The sequence below is a fragment of the Gopherus flavomarginatus genome, chromosome 10 (assembly GCF_025201925.1).
Source record: "Gopherus flavomarginatus isolate rGopFla2 chromosome 10, rGopFla2.mat.asm, whole genome shotgun sequence".
NCBI lineage: Eukaryota > Metazoa > Chordata > Testudines > Testudinidae > Gopherus > Gopherus flavomarginatus.
The window spans coordinates 7,668,178-7,686,942 of record NC_066626.1 but is presented as its reverse complement, the minus strand read 5'-3'; the positions used below and the strand labels follow the sequence as shown (position 1 = coordinate 7,686,942).

At 42.5% G+C, this 18,765-nt stretch overlaps 1 protein-coding gene across 1 annotated transcript; it reads right to left on the bottom strand.

Annotated features, from left to right (window-relative positions):
- Window positions 1–707: 707 nt before the first annotated feature.
- COPS8 (COP9 signalosome subunit 8) lies at window positions 708–17,971 on the bottom strand. The gene is made up of 8 exons (XM_050916583.1): window positions 17,814–17,971; window positions 15,245–15,315; window positions 13,195–13,243; window positions 10,902–11,034; window positions 8,908–9,015; window positions 7,277–7,339; window positions 3,870–3,911; window positions 708–2,349 (listed from the first exon to the last, which is right to left on the bottom strand). Exons 1-8 carry the CDS (start codon window positions 17,889–17,891, stop codon window positions 2,270–2,272), a joined length of 624 nt encoding a protein of 207 aa, XP_050772540.1. The 5' UTR covers window positions 17,892–17,971; the 3' UTR covers window positions 708–2,269.
- Between the last annotated feature and the right edge of the window lie 794 nt (window positions 17,972–18,765).

The following is an 18,765-nucleotide window of genomic DNA, read 5'->3' as shown; positions in this document are numbered from 1 at the left end:
CTGTGTTCTGTGCACATCCAAAATCCCTGCTGAATGACCCTCCCTGGGAGTGTTACCAGTGACCCAGGGCTGGGTCGGCAGGAGGTGTGGGGTGGCAGGAGGTATGGGGGAACCCAGGGCTGGGGCAGCAGCGGGGTGGGGGGAGGGCACTGGTGGGGAGGAAAGGGGGAAGCCCAGCGCTGGGGCAGCAGGAGGTGTGTAGGGGTGGGTGGGGGGAGAGCCCAGGACTGGGGCAGCAGGGGGGGGGTACAGGGGACAGCTCAGGGCTGGGACGGGGGCAGCCAAATTTTTTTTTGCTTGGGGCAGCAAAACACCTAGAGCCGGCCCTGCTGGGTTCCCCCAGCCGCCGGAGCCCCGGGCCCTTTAATTTGACCCTCAGGGCTCCCAGCTACCTCTTCAGCTGGGAGCCCCTGGTTGATTTAAAATCAAGTATCACCTCCCCACTCCCAACCTTCCTTTTTGGCCCACAGCTGTTTTGGTGGGGCGGCGCTAGGGAAGGAGGGTTTGTTTCCACAGGGCTGGGCAGCCCTGGGGTGGGGTGTTTCTGTGGAGTTGGGAGGTTTTGGCCCTCAGCTGTTTTCTTTGGAGTAATGTGGCCCTCGCCGCTTTACGAGTTGTGCAGGCTTGAGTCAGACTACACGAAACCTCCACATCCATCAGATTTGAACATCTCCTTTGAAGACGGGAATGAAATCAGGTACACAAGCTTAGTGTAAACATGTTTTAATATCACTGAAATTATATTTGCATCCATATTTATAGAGCTCCAAGACTTAGATGGGCTTCAAATAAATAATCTTTTGAAAGTAAATGGTTACACGTAAAAGGGGGTCTAAATGCAACAACACACTGTTTAGAACCCCTTCCCCTCGGACCCAAAACAAAAGAACGTACAGTAGGTAGCACACACTGGGAGAATGTCACTACAGATAACAAGAACTTGCCCTCTTCAAGTGACAAACCATTGAATACGTTGACAACCAAATGAAAGGAGAGAGGAAGGTAAAGGCATGCACTGCCCCTTAAAGCACCACTATGTGCCCTGGTTTAACATTAGGATAGGCAAGGGAATGCAAGTTGTTTCCTTTCCAATTCTGAATTCACGGATTAATACAGCAGTGCTCTGGTACAGGATGTACGCTACTTGAACTGATAGTGCAGCATACTCTAGCCCAGCCTCCATAGATTTATTTTATTCAAAGGCATCTAATTATTAAATTATTTTCCAGTGACAAGAGTAGTCCAGAAAGCTGCCAAGGCAGGCAAAAAACTCTTTCTGGTGAAGCCATCACCAGCCTATATGACACAAATAGATCCAGCTTTCAGAGTAGTATTGAGAATCATGGCATAATATTCCAACAAGTTACAGGGCAAAATACTGGTCTGAGTGCCCCGAGTGGCTGCTCTTAAAAGTTAAGCCTTCCAAAACCAAATGCTTTTTCAGAGCAAGTGAAGTGAACATTTGCCTTCCCTCACCCCCAAATCAACTTTGAAATGTATTCTCTAGGTGCCCCAGGTATATTAAAAATATCAGTCTGCAGTAAAAAAAAGTACACCAGCCTACAAATAGTTTTCACAGAGCACTCAAAACTAACCCTAGGGGAAATAAGACAACTCAGAAATAGGTAAGCAATGGGATACAAGAGTAACCAGTTATAAAAATCTCACCACAGATGGAAGGAATCTTGCAGGAAAGTACAGTAATAGTTACTGTAACTTACTGTTACTTATGGTTCACAACTAAATATTTATTGTACTTTGAAAGGTTTCTCCTTTACAGATGCAGGTAGAATAGCCTTCTCCTGGTCAGACTTCATCCATCTGTGACTGATTTTCCTGGTAAGTATTCCACTGCCAGCAATGGAAGCATTGAAACCATGAGTACAAAGGATGTAACAATTACATCAATCTCCTTTGCTGATGGCAAATCTTCTCTTTCCTTCTGCTTGCTGCTTTGCAATAGTCTATATCAGTACAGTTGGAGAGAGATGCCCTTTCCCGCTACGAGTCATAAGAGAATAAAACTTAACGTGTAATACTGCTGTGTACCTAATGGATAAATAATATTGGAGTTAAGGACTATTTCAACTACTAACTTTGCTTTGGCAAAACACATATAAGAACAAAATATATTCTATATATTTTATCAACATATTCCAGTAGGGGAAGGCTGCAACATTTAACAAACAGGATAAAAGTAAGTTTTAGATAGTAGAACTGCCAGTACACAGAATTTCCAGGTTCCGTCTTGAACACAGGAGAAGGGTAATTAATTTTCAAGAAAAGCCACATAGTCAGTCAATCTGGCCAACTGTTGCTCATTAGGAATTGGTGGAACTGTAGCAGGTTCTATAAAGAACACAAAGACACATAGCATTAATAAAATTAAAGAGGCAAAACACAGCCCAACGTCACCCATCCCAGCTCCCATGACATTAAAGAAAAATGTGAGCTAAATTTCTCAGACTGTTTCCTCATCAGTCCTAGACTGACTGACACTCCTACTTGTAATCTCCTCATATATTCTTATGTTGTGTTGTGGAGGAGTTACTTATTCGGCACATAACACACCATGACTGCAACAGAAGTTACAAATAGCTAGGATACATCTATCACTATTTCTAGACCTCTTCACGAGTTATCTGCAGATACTGAAGGACTGCCAAGTTTCCAGCATGTCAAGTCTAGTAGGTAGAGAATGCGGTAAGGGAGGCGGGGCTTTGTGAGCCACATTTTAACTGTAAAGAGCTGCCTGCAGCTCGTGAGCTGCGGTTTGGCCACCCCTGCTCAATAATGAGCATGTCTGCTGAGTCACGTCTCTAAGGTAAAGTGAGACACACCTAATCAAGGCATGGTGGAAAAAGCACTGGATGGCTGGCAAGAGAAGGCAGCCATAGTACTTGTACAAACTCTGCAAGAATGCTGAGTTATCTGGTGGTATGGGTGAAGTGCAGCTTAGAGAGGAGAATAACTGAAAATGGAAGGGAAAATTAGAGAAAGAGAATGAAATGTAGGGGTAAGAGAAAAGGAGAGTAGAGTGAAAAGAAAGGACCATCCAGAATAGAGGCAAGAGATAATTAGGAGGAGAAATGAAAAACAGTGCAGGGCGAAGAAAGGAAAACAGAACACAAGGAGTCAAAACTGAGGAAAGGGAACGCAGAGAAACAATGTGTTATATAGAAGTGATTCCTCCTGTAAAGTACACTGGGGAGATATTCACCTAGCCTACGTATAAAAAAAAATCCTCAACCCCAAGTATGTGAAGCACCCCACTTCCAGGTGGGGGAAAAAGAAGAAGGCTATCATTTAAAAAAACATGCTTTCAGAAAGTGAGAGACTTCATATTGGCCTGGAAAGACAAACCTCCAGTAAATTTAAGTTCACTTGGAATCTAATATATGTATCAAACCATCAAATCAGATTTATTCTGAACATACACCTCTACCCCACTATAACACGACCAGATATAACACAGGTTCACGTATAGCACGGTAGCAGCGGAGCTCCAGCAGCGCTTTAAAGGGTCTTGGGCTCCAGATGCTGCAGGGAGCCCTGGGCCCTTTAAATCACCGCTGGAGCCCTGCCACCACTACTCTGGGGCTGTAGCAGCAGGGCTCGCTGGCAATTTAAAGGGCCTGGGGCTCCGGCTGCTGCAGGGAGCCCCGGGCCCTTTAAAATCACTGCTGGAGCCCTGGTCAATGAGTGAACTGCTGGAGGTTGTGCGTTTCGTTTGACATTGCTGAGAAGGTGGAGTTGAGTTAGCTATTTGTTTTGTTTATGTATGTAAAGGGTACATAAGAGTTTCAGAAAGGAAAATTGTGTATTTATCTATACTACACCTTTTAAAATAAAACAAAATGAGCAAATACCTGGTAAAGGAATAAATCTGTTAAAGGAAGCTTCCAGTGCCCCTAAAGGAAAAATGCAATAAAATGTTAATCCATTAAGGGACCCATTCTGCTAAAAATACAATTCTTATATACTAAGCCAAAACTTTCTAAAACCCTGTAATTCATAGGGCCGGTCTTCACTACGGGGAGATGGACGCTGCAGCAATTGATGCAGTAGGAATCGGGACCAGCTAAATCGATGGCAGAGCGCTCTTGGTACTCCAGCTCTCTGAGAAGAGTAAGGGAAGTCGACCAGAGAGCGTCTCCCATCGACGCAACACAGTGAAGACACCGGGATAAGACAAGACAACCTAAGCTACGTCGACTCCAGCTAGGTTATTTATGTAACTGGAACAGCGTAACTTATCCCCGCAGGGAAGACAAGCCCTTAGAAACAAACCTGTTACTCTTTTCTTTCATGGAAATTTTTATTGTATAGTAAAATATTTGTATACTATAGTATATAGTATAGTATAATATCTGTACATTTAAACTGCTAGGCATAGTGAATGAGACTGAAAATGACAACTGGCCTCCTGATGATTTCATTTCTCACAATGGTAGTTCAACCCCACACAACACTTTGAGTTACATGCACTAGTAAGCGCAGTGTGGGTTGCAAATAGCTTTGCTGTAAACATCACCACATCGCGGGGGGGAAAAAGTGGAGGATGTGCCTGTTCAGCTGAGTCAGGCAGTTCAAGCCTCAGGTCAGTCAATACACACAGAATTATAAGTGAATTTCATCACCTTGTCTGGAACACATTAAATCACCATTTGTTGTTTGGGCGAGCAGGATTTTAGTTGTTCAGAAGCCCAAAACAGTAGGATTTTTTCCTAGCTTGTTAAATGCAACAGGAGCAAGATATATTCTGGCAGATCTAATCACCCTTCTTTTTTTTTTTTTTTTTTTTAAATGGTGCTGTTTAAAACTAGTGTGTAAGAAGTTTAGAACAGCAGTCTCTGCCCTTCACAAAATTTTACTCAGCTCTTTACATCAATAGAAATTATTTAGCATTACTTTTATTAAAGACAAACATTTCCCAGTGTGCTGTTTGCAAAAACTTGCTTTATCTTTTCAATACCATACAACAATTACAGTTAAAAAAAACTGTAGTGGAGTATATAATCTAGTCTCAAAACACATATGTAAATACGTGATCATGCTGAACTACACAGTACCACTGACTGCCTCCTTACACATTTGAAGGATCTGCACAAAATGTTTGCTTTCTTTTTTACACCCAGCACTGGGCACACTGAACATATTTCATTTTACAAACAGTAGATTCTGCTTAACAGCAACGCAGCTATTAACTTCTGGCTAACAGCGATGTTTTGCCAGGAACCAATCCCATTCCCTTGACTTTAATATTAATGCGATTTGGATACTGGCAATAGCATGCTATTTATTCACAATATATTTTGGAAAACAGACCTCAGTTGCAGGCAGGTTTGCTAGGCTGCAGCCAGCAAGGGAGATGCTGGGATGTGTCTTCGCCGGCTGCAGCCTTGCAAACTTTCCTGCAGCCTGTGCTCAACACATCCCAGTGCTTCCTTCTGGGCTTCAGCCCTGCAGACCTGCCTGTGCACCTGGATCGCACAGGAAGGGAGATGTTGCAGGCTGGGTGGGGAGGCTATGGGCAAAGCAGTAGCTAAAACTTGGATACTGGAGCTGCACAGTACCTTGTACTGTGCTATCAACACCGTGTCCTGCTGGCGGGCTGCACTCAAGGAAGGAAGGAAGGACTGGGACATGGTGAGCCCTGATGCCCAGAGAGCGCAGGAAGAAGTACTGTGCAGTTCCATGGCCTCTCAGCACCCGGGCTCCAGTGGCCCTCCCTGCTGCTGCCCTACCCACAGGCAAGTTTGCAGGCCATGGCCAAGGAAGGCACGTCCCAGCGCTTCCTTCCCTAGCTGCAGCCTCACAAACCTGCCTTCTGCTGATTGGCAACTGCTGAATAATGGTAATTTTTAGGTGGCAACTGAGTAGTTGCAAACAAGTGGAAATCTACTTTAATTAAGCCTTGTTCATAGTGTCAGTTATCAGGGAATCCTCCTTGTATTGGGAAATAGTAAACAGCAGGTTCAGACAATTCTTACATCAGCTGCTTGCACCAGATGTTTTCAGCAGGCTCGACTCCACGAGTTCCAGCAATTTAAACACAAGGTATAGGAAGCCACATTCTCTAAGTCCCATCAGTAAAGAACTTAAGTTTGAAACACCAGGTGTTTCAAAATAGTAAGTTTTAACTAAATTTCATTAGATTAAGAAATGTCAGTTGAGGTGATGTAACATGTTCCACTGAGTCATCAAAACTAATAGTAAGTAGGAGAGTAGGAGAAATTAAAGCATATTGTTTCATTTTGTTTAAAAAGGTTCAGGTCCTTTTAGTTTAATTGATACTACTTGTGCCAAAGTTAAAATCACTGATTCATATTTCTCACATTTTGAGCATCTCATGCTGTGCTCCTGCATTAGCTCGTTATACAATCTTCTCCACCAATGCCTTGTCAATCGGGTGGCTCTTGCTCTTCATCTCCAAGGGTTCTTGTCAAGTGCAGATTCCAAGCTGACACCAACTTTCATGTCCTCCTTCAACATCTCAAACCACCTTTCTCCAGGTCTTCCTCACCATTTTTGTCCCACAATTATTAGCTCCTGCACTCCCTGGCCAATGTAACCCACATCATTCCACAGGACCCAGCCATCCCTCAGCTTTTCCATAATGGAGACTTTCTGCCTCATGGCTTGTAGCATTTCATTACATCACATACCAGCTCTTGTCATACCCACGTGTTCCCCTGAGCAGTCTCATTTCAGCAGCGTGAAGCAGAAGTAGTTTTCTCGTCCTTATTGGCCAGCATTCTGACCCATATGTTGTGCCTGGCCTAATCATGATCTTACACACTTTGCTCTGTAGTTTACCTGGCATAGTCTTATCACAGAGAATTGCCACCAACTCCCTTCGCTTACACCAAGCACTATTCAAGACACATTCTCCGAATGGCTCAACACTGAACCAAGGTACTTCTACTGTTGCACACATTAACTAATTTTACTGGCTTCTTGTTGTCCCTCTCAATGAAGCATTGCACGTATTCCAACTTTTGTCGGCTGATTTGAATGCCATTTTCTTCCTGTGCAGCCCTCCAAAGTTCTAGGTCTCTGCCCAGTTAGTATTTATCTTTGCAGAACAGCATAATGTCATTGGCAAAATGTATGCTCTATGGAGCCGCTCCCCTAATCTCGTTTGTCAAGATGTCCTTGTTATTCAAAACAAACTCAAATAATATTAGGCATCATTTTAATGACACTAAAGGATACAATACTAGAAATATCAAGCCAGATCCAAAATGCATCATGGAATAACAGCTCCACCTACCTGGCTTTTTAGGCATTACCATACGAGTTGTTGAGTCTGCTTGCCATCCTTGTTCTAACACCCCTGAAAATGCATTTTAAAAATTCATAAGACTGAAACGATTACTATTATTACAATTATGCATATTACCATAGCACCTATGAGCCTCAGCCATGGAGCAGGACCCCATTTGCTATGTACTGTACAAACACGACACAGACACGGTCCCTCCCCTGGAGGGCTTACAATCTAAATACACAATACAGACAGTGTGAGGGAAAGGGTAGGAACACAGAAGCAAAGTGAACAATGTGATGTTAGATCCATGATTCTGGGGTGGGGGGGCGCGGTGCTAGGTTTATTTAGGAGGCGATCATCTAAAGGGAAACAGGTTGGCATGCTGAAGGGAAAGGGGTGAGGGAGAAATGATACCCCATGTGTTTGACTCCAGTATCAAATAACCCAAAGTTCCCACTCACCGGAAAATGTCTCAATACACTTTAAAAGTTGGATTGCACACTAAATGATCTATTTCTCAGAAGAACTCATGACAAGAGGCACTGCTGGAGACATTTAGTTGTACAAATGCATGACCTTTGTAGAAGTGATAGTATCCTGAAACATATTCAGTCAGGCCTGATGCAAAGCTTTACTTTCATTTTTTGTTCTGGAGCGTGGACTTCTCACACTCGGGAAAAATGGAATTCCTCCACTATTTCCAAGGAGGAAGGCTTTTTGTGGCTCCTAATCTAGTAAGTGGTGGTAACTGGAGAACTCAAATACATCTCCCATCCTAAAAATTAAGCTATTTGTTTTTACTGTTTCCCTTCTCAGTCATCTCCTTTCACAATAACCTCAAGCTTATGTTTATTTTTGGATCCTCCTCCCCACTTCATTTTGCTGTACCCATCTATGCCCCATCCCTTTCCTGTAAAATGAGTTACAAGAGCAGCAGTGGAAGTGGAACCTCATTGGGCAGAGAACCAAGCAAGGTGAAACCTTCTGAGCAAGAAGTACCTCACATGTTACAGATATCCCTAGATTAAAAATGGATTTTTTTTTAAAATGCTATTTAATGTATACATTTATGCTTTAATTTTACTTTATTTGAATCCAACAAGATGAGAGAAATACAGAATAGGAAATATCACTATGGTTTCTAACCAGTGTCACTTTCCTACACTCAGGTACAAGCAATTGTTGGCAATATTCACATTGTAACACTGCTTTGAAATATTTAAAATTCTAAAAACAGATTTACATTAATGGAAATCCTACTAATTAGGTTTTGTAAATGTTTTCTTTTACAGACAAGACGTCAGACCCAAGCGGACGAACACTGTTCTATTAAAAATCAGGATCATACATAAATCCATTAGTATCATTTCATAAAGGTCAACTATCTCCAGTTTTCCTTCAATTTATCAAACATTTTCACCAAAATCTGTTAGACCTACAAGGATGAATTTTCTAAATACAGAGGGCCATCTGGCCTTTTTTTTCTTGGTTGACTTGGTGTAAGGAAGGAAAAGTGTTCTTAAACCATTTTTATTTTATAATGGGATTCTTTAGTTGGTCACTTTAAATCTGGTCTCAGCCTCAGAACAAAATTGTCTGTGAAAGAAAATCCGAAAAGTAAAAGAATAAGCTACCTTTCACAGCTTCTTCTACAGGAAGTCCAACAAAGGCTGCAAAATCATCTGCAATTATTGAGGTATATGCCTGAGAAACCAGTCCAAAAGCTCGTCTCCTAGTTGCATCTATTAAGGGGAACACATTTTTAAACGATACAATTGTAACAATCTTCAAAACACACAGCAAGTCCAAAATTACTTTGTGTGGCTTCACATAATAGCAGAGAGCCCCATTTCTGAAAATCTGGTGCTTAATACTAATAATTCATATTTACACAGTATGTTCCATTAAACGCAAGCCTCAAAGAGGCTTTGTAAATATTAACTGAGCTTCGACACCCCTATGAGGCAAGCAGCGAGTATCATGACTTACAGATAGAGAAACTGAGGCAAACAGATTAAAACAACTTGCCCAAGTCTGTGGTAGATCTAGGAACAGAACCTAGATCACCCATCTCCCAAACCTGTGCCTTAACAATTAACATTTAAGCACAAAGGGCATGAGTACAGTTTAGTTCTGGGCTCAAGAGCAAAGTGACTAGACTCATTCAGAATGACAGGATCTGGATAACACGTTCTGAAAATCATAGAAAATTCATCTTAGTATTTTAAAACATTTTTGGTGTAACCCCAGGAAGTGCTAAAATGCTTCCAATTTTATTGTAAGTAAAACTGAAATGTTCATAGCTAATTAGCTATGCCATTTTATTTCTGCAAAATTATAAAAATTCAATAATTAATTTAAGTTTAAATATAATTATTCAATAAGGGACTGTTTAAATAAATGACATTCATGTCTTAAATTTCTATAATGTTTGATGCTTCAATCCCAATATGGCTCCAAAGTAACACAACATCAAATTGTTTCCTTATTAGCACAAAGAATGAACTGGAATTCATGTTTTGGGATGGGATAGTGAAATAGCCTGCAAAAAAATTTTTTCACAGACTTTAGTGCCCCCTTGCAGTGAAACACAGAATGTTACTACTCAGAAACACCTGCACTAAGTGTCTTTAATTTTCAAAAAAGAAAGAAGTAGAATCTTTGCCCCTAACTGCTTACATTAGAGAAACTCCAAATAAGATTCCTTAGAATCCTGCTAGCTGCAGGACTAATTTTAAAGGGACACTGTCAAGCTTGTGGGATCCAGTAAGAGGGACCTGTTTTGAAGGTTGAGTCATATCAGAATCTTGATCACCCGTATTCCAGATATGCAATTAAAATTTGACTATAATGTGAGAGCAAAAGATGCCTATCATTCTATTTACGGTACATCAAAGTTTATAAGAAGAAATCATTTAAATCTAATTTAGAAACTGATGTGTTCCTGTAAGTTTCATATCTGAAATCTGTCATGTAAGATCTCTGAAGGCTATGGGACAATCTTCAAAGTTGATTTTTATTCTGAACATGTTGGAAATATCCCTCAAAATAGTCTATCAATCTGTTTACAGTATTAATTAATATTTCATTTGAAAAACAAAAGTAGCCTTAGCCCTGCAATGAATTCTATGTGAGGGCCTAATTTTGTTTTCAAATGAAATATTAATCAGTAGTATAAACAGATTGATAGACTATTTTGAGTGTACAAAAGCTATTGGTTCCATAAATAACTTATATGGGTAAAGAAATTAATTCAAAATGTTCAAGATTCAGATTTTTCAAGATTCACTGCTCTACTTAGAACACAAAAAACAAAACACCTGGGTATTTGCTCAATTACTGCAGTAAGCACAAGCCAGTTAACAAAACCTATTTTTATTTATCAAGAACTGTCAAAGTGCCTGGCTGAATGTCCTTGCTCCAAGGAATTCACAAGCTAAGCAAACAGTTCTGATAGCAAATTAGCATATATTAAAAATCCAAGCCAAAATACAACCTCCTAGAACTCAGTGAGTCTTGAGCAAGGGTTAATGGTAGCATGTAGTCATATACGGCCAACAAAACAAATTCAAATTAAACTTATCTGCCCTTGGCCTGTGTTAATTTTTTAAAGAAACATTTTTTGTACCTCTAAGTGCTTCCATGATTGGTTGAATAGTCTCAGACCACTGATGTGCGCTGATTGTTGTGTAGATTCCTGGAAAGTCTCGCTGCCAAATTCTTTGTCCCACTGACCAAATTCCACCAAGTTCAGAATTTGCCTACAGTGACAAAGCAAGCAAGCAAAACAGAATATATGTATTCTTCCCGGTCATGACCACTCCACTACTAACTGCATTTTGCTGAAAGTATATTTTTCCCCTCTCTAAACAAGTAGGAATCAGAACAACAATTAGAATGAAATACTACAGTAATCTTGATATTAAGATTCAGACAGTATAGTACCACATGTCACTGACACTGGTATAAGAGTGATGATCCAGTTCAAACAATTCTAATTTTTTTACACTGACAAAGCAGCTAAGCAACACAGAGTAAAACATGTTATTTGCCTATTCCATCTTTCTACACCCGCTTCACCACCCAAAAAATGTAGTGCAGAAGGGAGCAAGAAACATACATATACAATTATACCACACTTTTTTAAAGTGGGCTACTCTTGGATGATTAAGTTTACGAACTAACAGATATAAACCGAAAGCAATCAGATGGAAAAGTTAGAATCCAGTTGTATAAATATAGGAAGAAATTAATAAAGATTCTTCTATGTAGCCAACAAAGTGGATCTTGCTAACTTGTCTCCAGAGCAACGCGCCACTAATAATTACATATTAGAATAGAAATGGGCAACAGTCTGGGTGAGAAGAGGAGGAAAGACCTCGAACATGAAAGGAGACTGATTCTCAGTTGTGTTGGACATGTCAATTCTGTTTTGACCAACAAAATAGCATGAGGATCATGGAAATTACCTCCCATGAGTTTTGTCAGAGGAGGATGCAAAGGCTGCTGTGACAAATACTAGTAATTCCTCCTTAACAAGTGTGGCAAGATGTGTTGCAAGTGTGATACAAAAAAGGTTTGACCCAGCAATATTACCACTAGTTAGACTTCTATCATCAAACTGCTGAGCCTGATTGACCTTTCTGTCACTGCTAGGAAAGTGGTATTCAGAAGTATCTCAGGAGATATTACCCAGTCTCAGACCTCAAGGACTTCTTGGCAGAGGACTGCAGAGCCACTTCCTCCCTATTTCTTTATGTAAAAGCTTTCTGACCTCAACCATACCTTTAGAAACCCAAATTCTAAAGAAAAATCCTACAAACATGCAAGCACTGTTGCTATTAGAGACACGACATCTCAAAAGGTGGTTCTAATTCAAGAAGGGCACTACAGTAAACCTACACTATTGATTCAGTAGTTCAATACAGAGCTTTCAGTATTCACTTGTAATTTGGAAACCCAGCCACTGGAATTCACTAAATCATCCTTTGGAATGATGTTTCAGTCTGGCTTGTGGCCACACATCTCAGATATCCTGGAGAGTTCTTCATATGGAAGTACTCTATCGTTTCTGGTACTTACACATCACTGTAGCCATGAGACGCAAAACGTGCCATTAGGTTCCTGCTATACCCGTTGGCTGTTTTGTTTTCAGTCCTCTGTCCACTATACTAAGAGGTACAAGGAGGAAGAAAAAAAACTTTTTTTTCTGAGATTTGTCTTTTACGATTCTACTGCACTCCAGAGTATCATAGGGAGAACAGTAATTTACACTGAATGCTGTAATGTCTCCTAAAGCCTGGGTGGTAAGTCAGATAGAACCTTCTGAAATTCATGACAATAAGAGGAAACATTCACATGAAAATATAAATATAAATAAGATCCAGCGATGTTATCAGCCTCCTCTTTCCAACAGTAACAGAAGTGTTCCCAGACACCATTTTGATCTTTTGAAAAGTTGGCTGAGGTTGTGAATCAACTACAGGATGCATCTGCCTGACTTTTGGTGTCTGGTAATACTCAGAATAGGACCTTTGCCTTCCTTCTGCTGGTGGCCATTTTTGAGGAACTAGGTTTCTAACAACTATCGCTGATTTGCTGAACTCCAATATATTTTGAGGAGGTGGCCTGAAAGGCTAATTATTTTGGGTAGCAAAAGAAAGCACTCTGCAGGAGCAGACAGATGCAGATGATTCCTATCAGTAGAGTGAACAGGTTGACATGCCTTGTCAGTGCCATCTGCTGGCACAGTGGTTGAAGAGCTCAAACCTTTGAACCTTGCCATTCATCAACCACACAGCTCAGATCAAAAGCGAAGATTTATTTTAAATGCCATATTTTGGAAAAACCTTTTCCTTCAACATGTAGAATGGAGCACAGTACCATCTCCAGTCTTAAACCGCACTGAAGGGAGTACTTACAGATTTAATAGCAGGAGGAATTCTTTTCCAAAGATATCGTGCATTATTCCTAATAAACAAAATAGAGCCCAGTTAAAATATTTTTAACAATTATATTCATCAGATGTTTACTGCTAGAAACCTATGAAAAGACAGTGATATTAAAGATGTCTTCAGATGTAAGTGTTACACTTAATGGGGTGAACAAATCAAGCACTTAGTAACATAACACAAAGACTTATGCCATACACAATGTCATCTTAATGCTTAAAAATCTGCAGTATAATGGCTTTACGTCAAGTGAGATATAAAAATTAAACTATGAAAGTAATTTTGAAATAGAAGCAGTATGAGGACATATTGCAAGCCAGTGTTCAGAATGTCATGACACTGAAGTTTAATGAAAACATTCCCCTGCAATACTATGAACACAAACAGCAGCATATGATAACACCAAAGAGAAACTGAAGTCTACGTTCATTATCCAGCCTAGTGAAATGCAAGTAGCAAGAAAGAGGTAAAATGGTCAGCCTAAATGATCCAAGATGCTATTTAGTAACATAGGTAAAGATTTTTCCTTATCTTCAGAGTGCCCACTAAAACTGACAAGCCTGTTAACTGGAAAGTCTGTCCCAATCCCTCCTTTCCTAAGAGCAACCAGAATACCACTATCATCATTTATCCACACAGTAAACACAACGGTTGGATATTTCTCTGACCTTCCATTGTAAGTAAAGGGAAATATTGCGATTTCTGATATCAATCTGTGGTATCCACGTGTAGATGCTGACTTCTTAAAAACACTAAAAACTGCATGTGTGACCTATGCTTTCAGAAGCCTGAAAGCAGAATTATTCCTGATTGTTCTTTTACACCCTCAGGAATAATGCATATCAATGTAGTGACAAAGGATATGCACATACTGTAAGACCGAGAAGCAAAGACTTCTGGATTTTATCTATATTGTGGCCTATTTGAAAAAGCTTAGGGGATTTTCCAGCAGCAGTAAGAAAGTGTTAAATATGATTGAAATGTAACCAATGTAACCTATAGGTCAAATCTCAATACTGTCTTTTAAAGTTCACACTACGATTAAGCAATTTATCCTGTGTTTACCAGACTGAGACTTGAATTAGGGCTAGCTGGTTGGCATTACAGACAAGATTAAAAGTAACTGTTTGACGATTGTTTTGATGCCCAGTCAGAAGAACTAGTTAGAGGTTTTCAGTTTCTATGATTGTCTACAAGTTGCAATACAGCTTTGCAGTCTGTGAGGGGGTCTCATTTGCTTCAATTGCCTCTAATATTTAGGTAGCCAATAGTGACCAAAAATGTTTTTTCATCTATGGTTGTCTAGAAGGTTGAGACCTTTTCTTCATTACGTGGACCTTGCCAGCTTTCCACTGCCATCTCCAGACTAGATCACAGTATTCACAAGACATTGGGCTATGCTGGAAGACTATTTGGAAGCTTCAGCTAGTGCTGAATACAGTCTCTCCCAGGTGGCGGTAAATTACAACCTGTGCTTCCTGATCTGCACCAGCTGCCAAAGTAACTGGATTGGGTAATATCTGCTTGAGAAACTGATGCTTGTCTTGCATGAGCCCATGGCTATGGTACTTGAGAAGATTAGCCTTCTGGTTTAATTGCAAAGAATATGAAGACAGGACAATTCAGCACAGACATGGCCACTGACTCTGGAAAGCTACCAGCCACGAGCCGCAAGAGCTGAGTAAGCTGAACGCTAAGATCCATCTGTTTTGCTAGGCTTTCAAGAAGGGGTAGGTGAGAGAAGAAAAAATTTACAGGGAAAAGAGCATTTGTTATTCTTGACAAGTTGAAAAGGAAAAAAAGAGAATCATGAGATCTATAACATGTCATTAGTTTATCTGTAAATTTGCTGTTGTTTTCATATACTTGTGCCCAGTGCAATGGGCAAATGCATTTTTATAAACCAAATAATTAACACAGTTTTTAAACAGTTCTGACATGTATAGATCAAGTTCTAATTACGATACTGAATTGCCGTACATATTTTTAAATTTTTAGGGTGACAGTAACAGCTACTTACATATCATTGTGCAGCAGGTATAGCGCTAGAAGCTGACCATAAACTGGGGGTGTTGCAATTCCTCCAGGGGCCTTAAAAAAAACAAATCCAACTCACTTAATTGGATTATACATCTTAAATGGTTAAGAAGGGAAACAAGTAATTTTTTAACTAAATATCTCTGATTCCAATTGCAGAATACCCATTATTCTAACATTACACATACAATTAGCTATTTTCCACATCAGAGAATGGCTGTGAACAGATGCTGTTTGGCTTTGTGATAATTAAATAAAAGACTACATCAATATTAAGGTCAAGATTTTAATTTCAACAAGTCAGGAAATTACTAACTAAGGTTTCTGTGGAAGCCTTAATTCTGCTCCCCAGCACGGGTAGATTACAATAAGTTCTTTCGTTACATGAGCAACAATTAGAACATTGACCTTAGCAGCAGCCACTTCAGGATCCAGACAGTTCCCACCCAAGCCCCATTTCCAGGCAGAACTTTACTATACTTAGTTTCTGCATGAAAATGTTTGTTTTTGAAACAAAGGCTAAGCAAAATTCCTTTGGCCATTTTGGAGATGAATGTAAAATTTCCCCCCTGGATTACCAACTAAGAACAAGAACATAAGAAAGGCCATACTGGGTCAGACCAAAGGTCCATCTAGCTCAGTATCCTGTCTTCCAACAATGGCCAATGCCAGGTTCCCCAGAGAGAATGAACAGAACAGGTAATCATCAAGCGACCCATCGCCTGTCGCCCGTTCCAAGCTTCTGGCAAACAGAGGCTAGGAACACCGTGCCTGCCCATCCTGGCTAATAGCCATTGATGGACCTATCCTCTGTGAACTTATCTAGTTCTTTTTTGAACCCTGTTATAGTCTTGGCCTTCACAACATCCTTTGGCAACACATTCCACAGGTTGACTGTGCGTTGTGTGAAAAATACTTCCTTTTGTTTGTTTTAAACCTGCTGCCTATTAATTTTGTTTGGTGTCCCCAGTTCTTGTGTTATGAGGAGAAAATAACACTTTCTTATTTACTTTCTCCACACCAGTCAAGTTTCACAACTTCAAACTTGACAGGTACTATACAAGCAGCACATGCTCTGCTGAGTTTGGGGGGAAAAAAAGGCTTAAAACAAAGTTACACATTTGAAAACAGAACTCATTACACGTGAAAATTCTGTTAGACTGCCAGTTGTGCAGCGCATATAAGGACAATGCAGTGAACATATGTACGCAGATAGTTGCACAGCTACTTGATTTGGCTAACGGCTTTAACAAGCTCATGTACTGAAACACACAGACTGAGAAGTAGTTGCAGTGTTCTACTCAATGTGCAGGAGGAAAGCGCAGTATGTTCCTAGAACTCATGCTAGGATAACTTACACCTGCCTTGAGGTGCCTCTAAAATTTATGCTGGCTTGTAACAGCTCCCAAGAGCCCACAGAGCTCCAGCAACTCCATGCTCCCAACACCAGGGAGCTAGGAGGAGATGGCACAGAGCTTTCTCAAGCTGCAGTAGAACCAAGTTGGCCAGCCTTCCCCAGCTTCCACTGCTGCTATTCAGAACATTACTGCACTGCAGTGAAATTGACAAGACACTCACATGGTTGCAGACAGGCACAAAACACTGAGTAGGACACAAAAAAAGGAACAGAGGGGAGTATACTAGTGGAGACCACTTTGCTGTAGCCAGTAGGCTCTGGGATGTGAGGAAAAAGAAAAGAGAATATTCCTTCTTCAAAGGAGCCAGCTTATGTGAGAACTTCAAGTTTATTAAGTATAAGAGCAATAGCCGTGTTAGTCTGAATCTGTAAAAGCAGCAAAGAATCCTGTGGCACCTTATAGACTAACGGACATATTGGAGCATGAGCTTTTGTGGGTGAATACACACTTCGTCGGATGCAAGTGGGTATTCACCCACGAAAGCTCATGCTCCAAAACGTCGGTTAGTCTATAAGGTGCCACAGGATTCTTTGCTGCTTTTCAACTTTATTAGACACTTTCTAGCAGAAAGCTACAGAAGGTTTCTCCAAAAAGGGTCCAGGAATTAAACCCTGGGAGGAACTATTATTAATTATCATCATCGGCAGTATTACGGCAATGGAGAGAAGGCCCAACTGAGAGTGGTGCCCAGTCATACTAGGCACTACACACACACACACACACACAGAGTAAGGGACAGCCCGTGCTCTGAGGAGTTACACACTCAGAGACAAGCCCGAGGGCACGAGGAGAAAAGGACAGAGAGAAGCCGAGCTGTACCAGGTCCCACATCGGCCGGCGGCAGACCCATGTCCCCCGAGTCCCAGCCCCGTGTCCGAGGCGCTAGGCCGCGCGGCCTCACCCCGGAGCTCCCCTGTGGCGGCGGGGAGAAACGGGCGGAGCGGCTCCCCGGCAGGCGGTGGCCCCTGGGGGGAGCAGCGGCCACCCAGCGCCCCCCGCGGAGGGGTTCAGCAGCCGCCCGCCAAGCTCCTCAGGCGGCCACTGACCGGCACCCCCCGGCCGCGCCCTGTTCCCGCCTCGGAGGGCGCCGGGGTCCCGTGCCCGGGTCCGTGCCCGGCGAGCCCGCCCCGCTACCTCCAGCTCCTGGGTCTCGCACTGCTCCAGGAGCTTCCTGAAGCTGAAGGGGGTTTCCGCCATCACCGCCACTGGCATCTTCCCGCCCGGCCTCAGAGCCGCCCCGCTCGGTGCCCGCCGCGGCCCCTCACAGGCGCCTCCACACGCGCCACCCGCCACTTCCGGGCCCGGCTCCGCGGGCTACGCACTTCCGCCCGCAGCCTAGGGACGGAGCTGTAGCCGCTCTGTCCCGCCCTCTCGGATGCACGGGAGGACTCCGGGGGCCGCTGGGCGGGGCTCGGGGGGAGGTGTTTGGGGCGTTGCTGTGTGGGGAGAGGTCTGTCATGGGGGTTACTGGGCGGGATGTGGCTGCGGGCGGATGTTGCAGGAGGGGGATATTGGGGGTTGGGGGATATTGAGGGTTGCTGTGAGGGAATGTTGCAGCAGGGGGATGTTGAGGATATTGGGGGTTGGGGGTATTGGGGGTTGTGGGGGGATGTTGCAGGAGGGGGATGTTGGGAGTTGCTGTCGAGAGGGGGATGTTGAGGGGATTGGAGGAGGCAGGATGGGGTTGCTGTGGGGGGATGTTGCAGCAGGGGGATGTTGAGGATATTGGGGGTTGGGGGTATTGGGGGTTGTGGGCGGATGTTGCAGGAGGGGGTATTGGGAGTTGCTGTCAGGGGAGGGGGATGTTGAGGGGATTGGGGGAGGCAGGATGGGGTTGCTGTGAGGGAATGTTGCAGCAGGGGGATGTTGAGGATATTGGGGGTTGGGGGATATTGGGGGTTGCTGTGGGCGGATGTTGCAGGAGGGGGTATTGGGAGTTGCTGTCGGGAGGGGGATGTTGAGGGGGTTGGGGGATATTGGGGGTTGTGGGGGGATGTTGCAGGGGGGATGTTGGGAGTTGCTGTCAGGGGAGGGGGATGTTGAGGGGATTCGGGGAGACAGGATGGGGTTGCTGTGGGGGGATGTT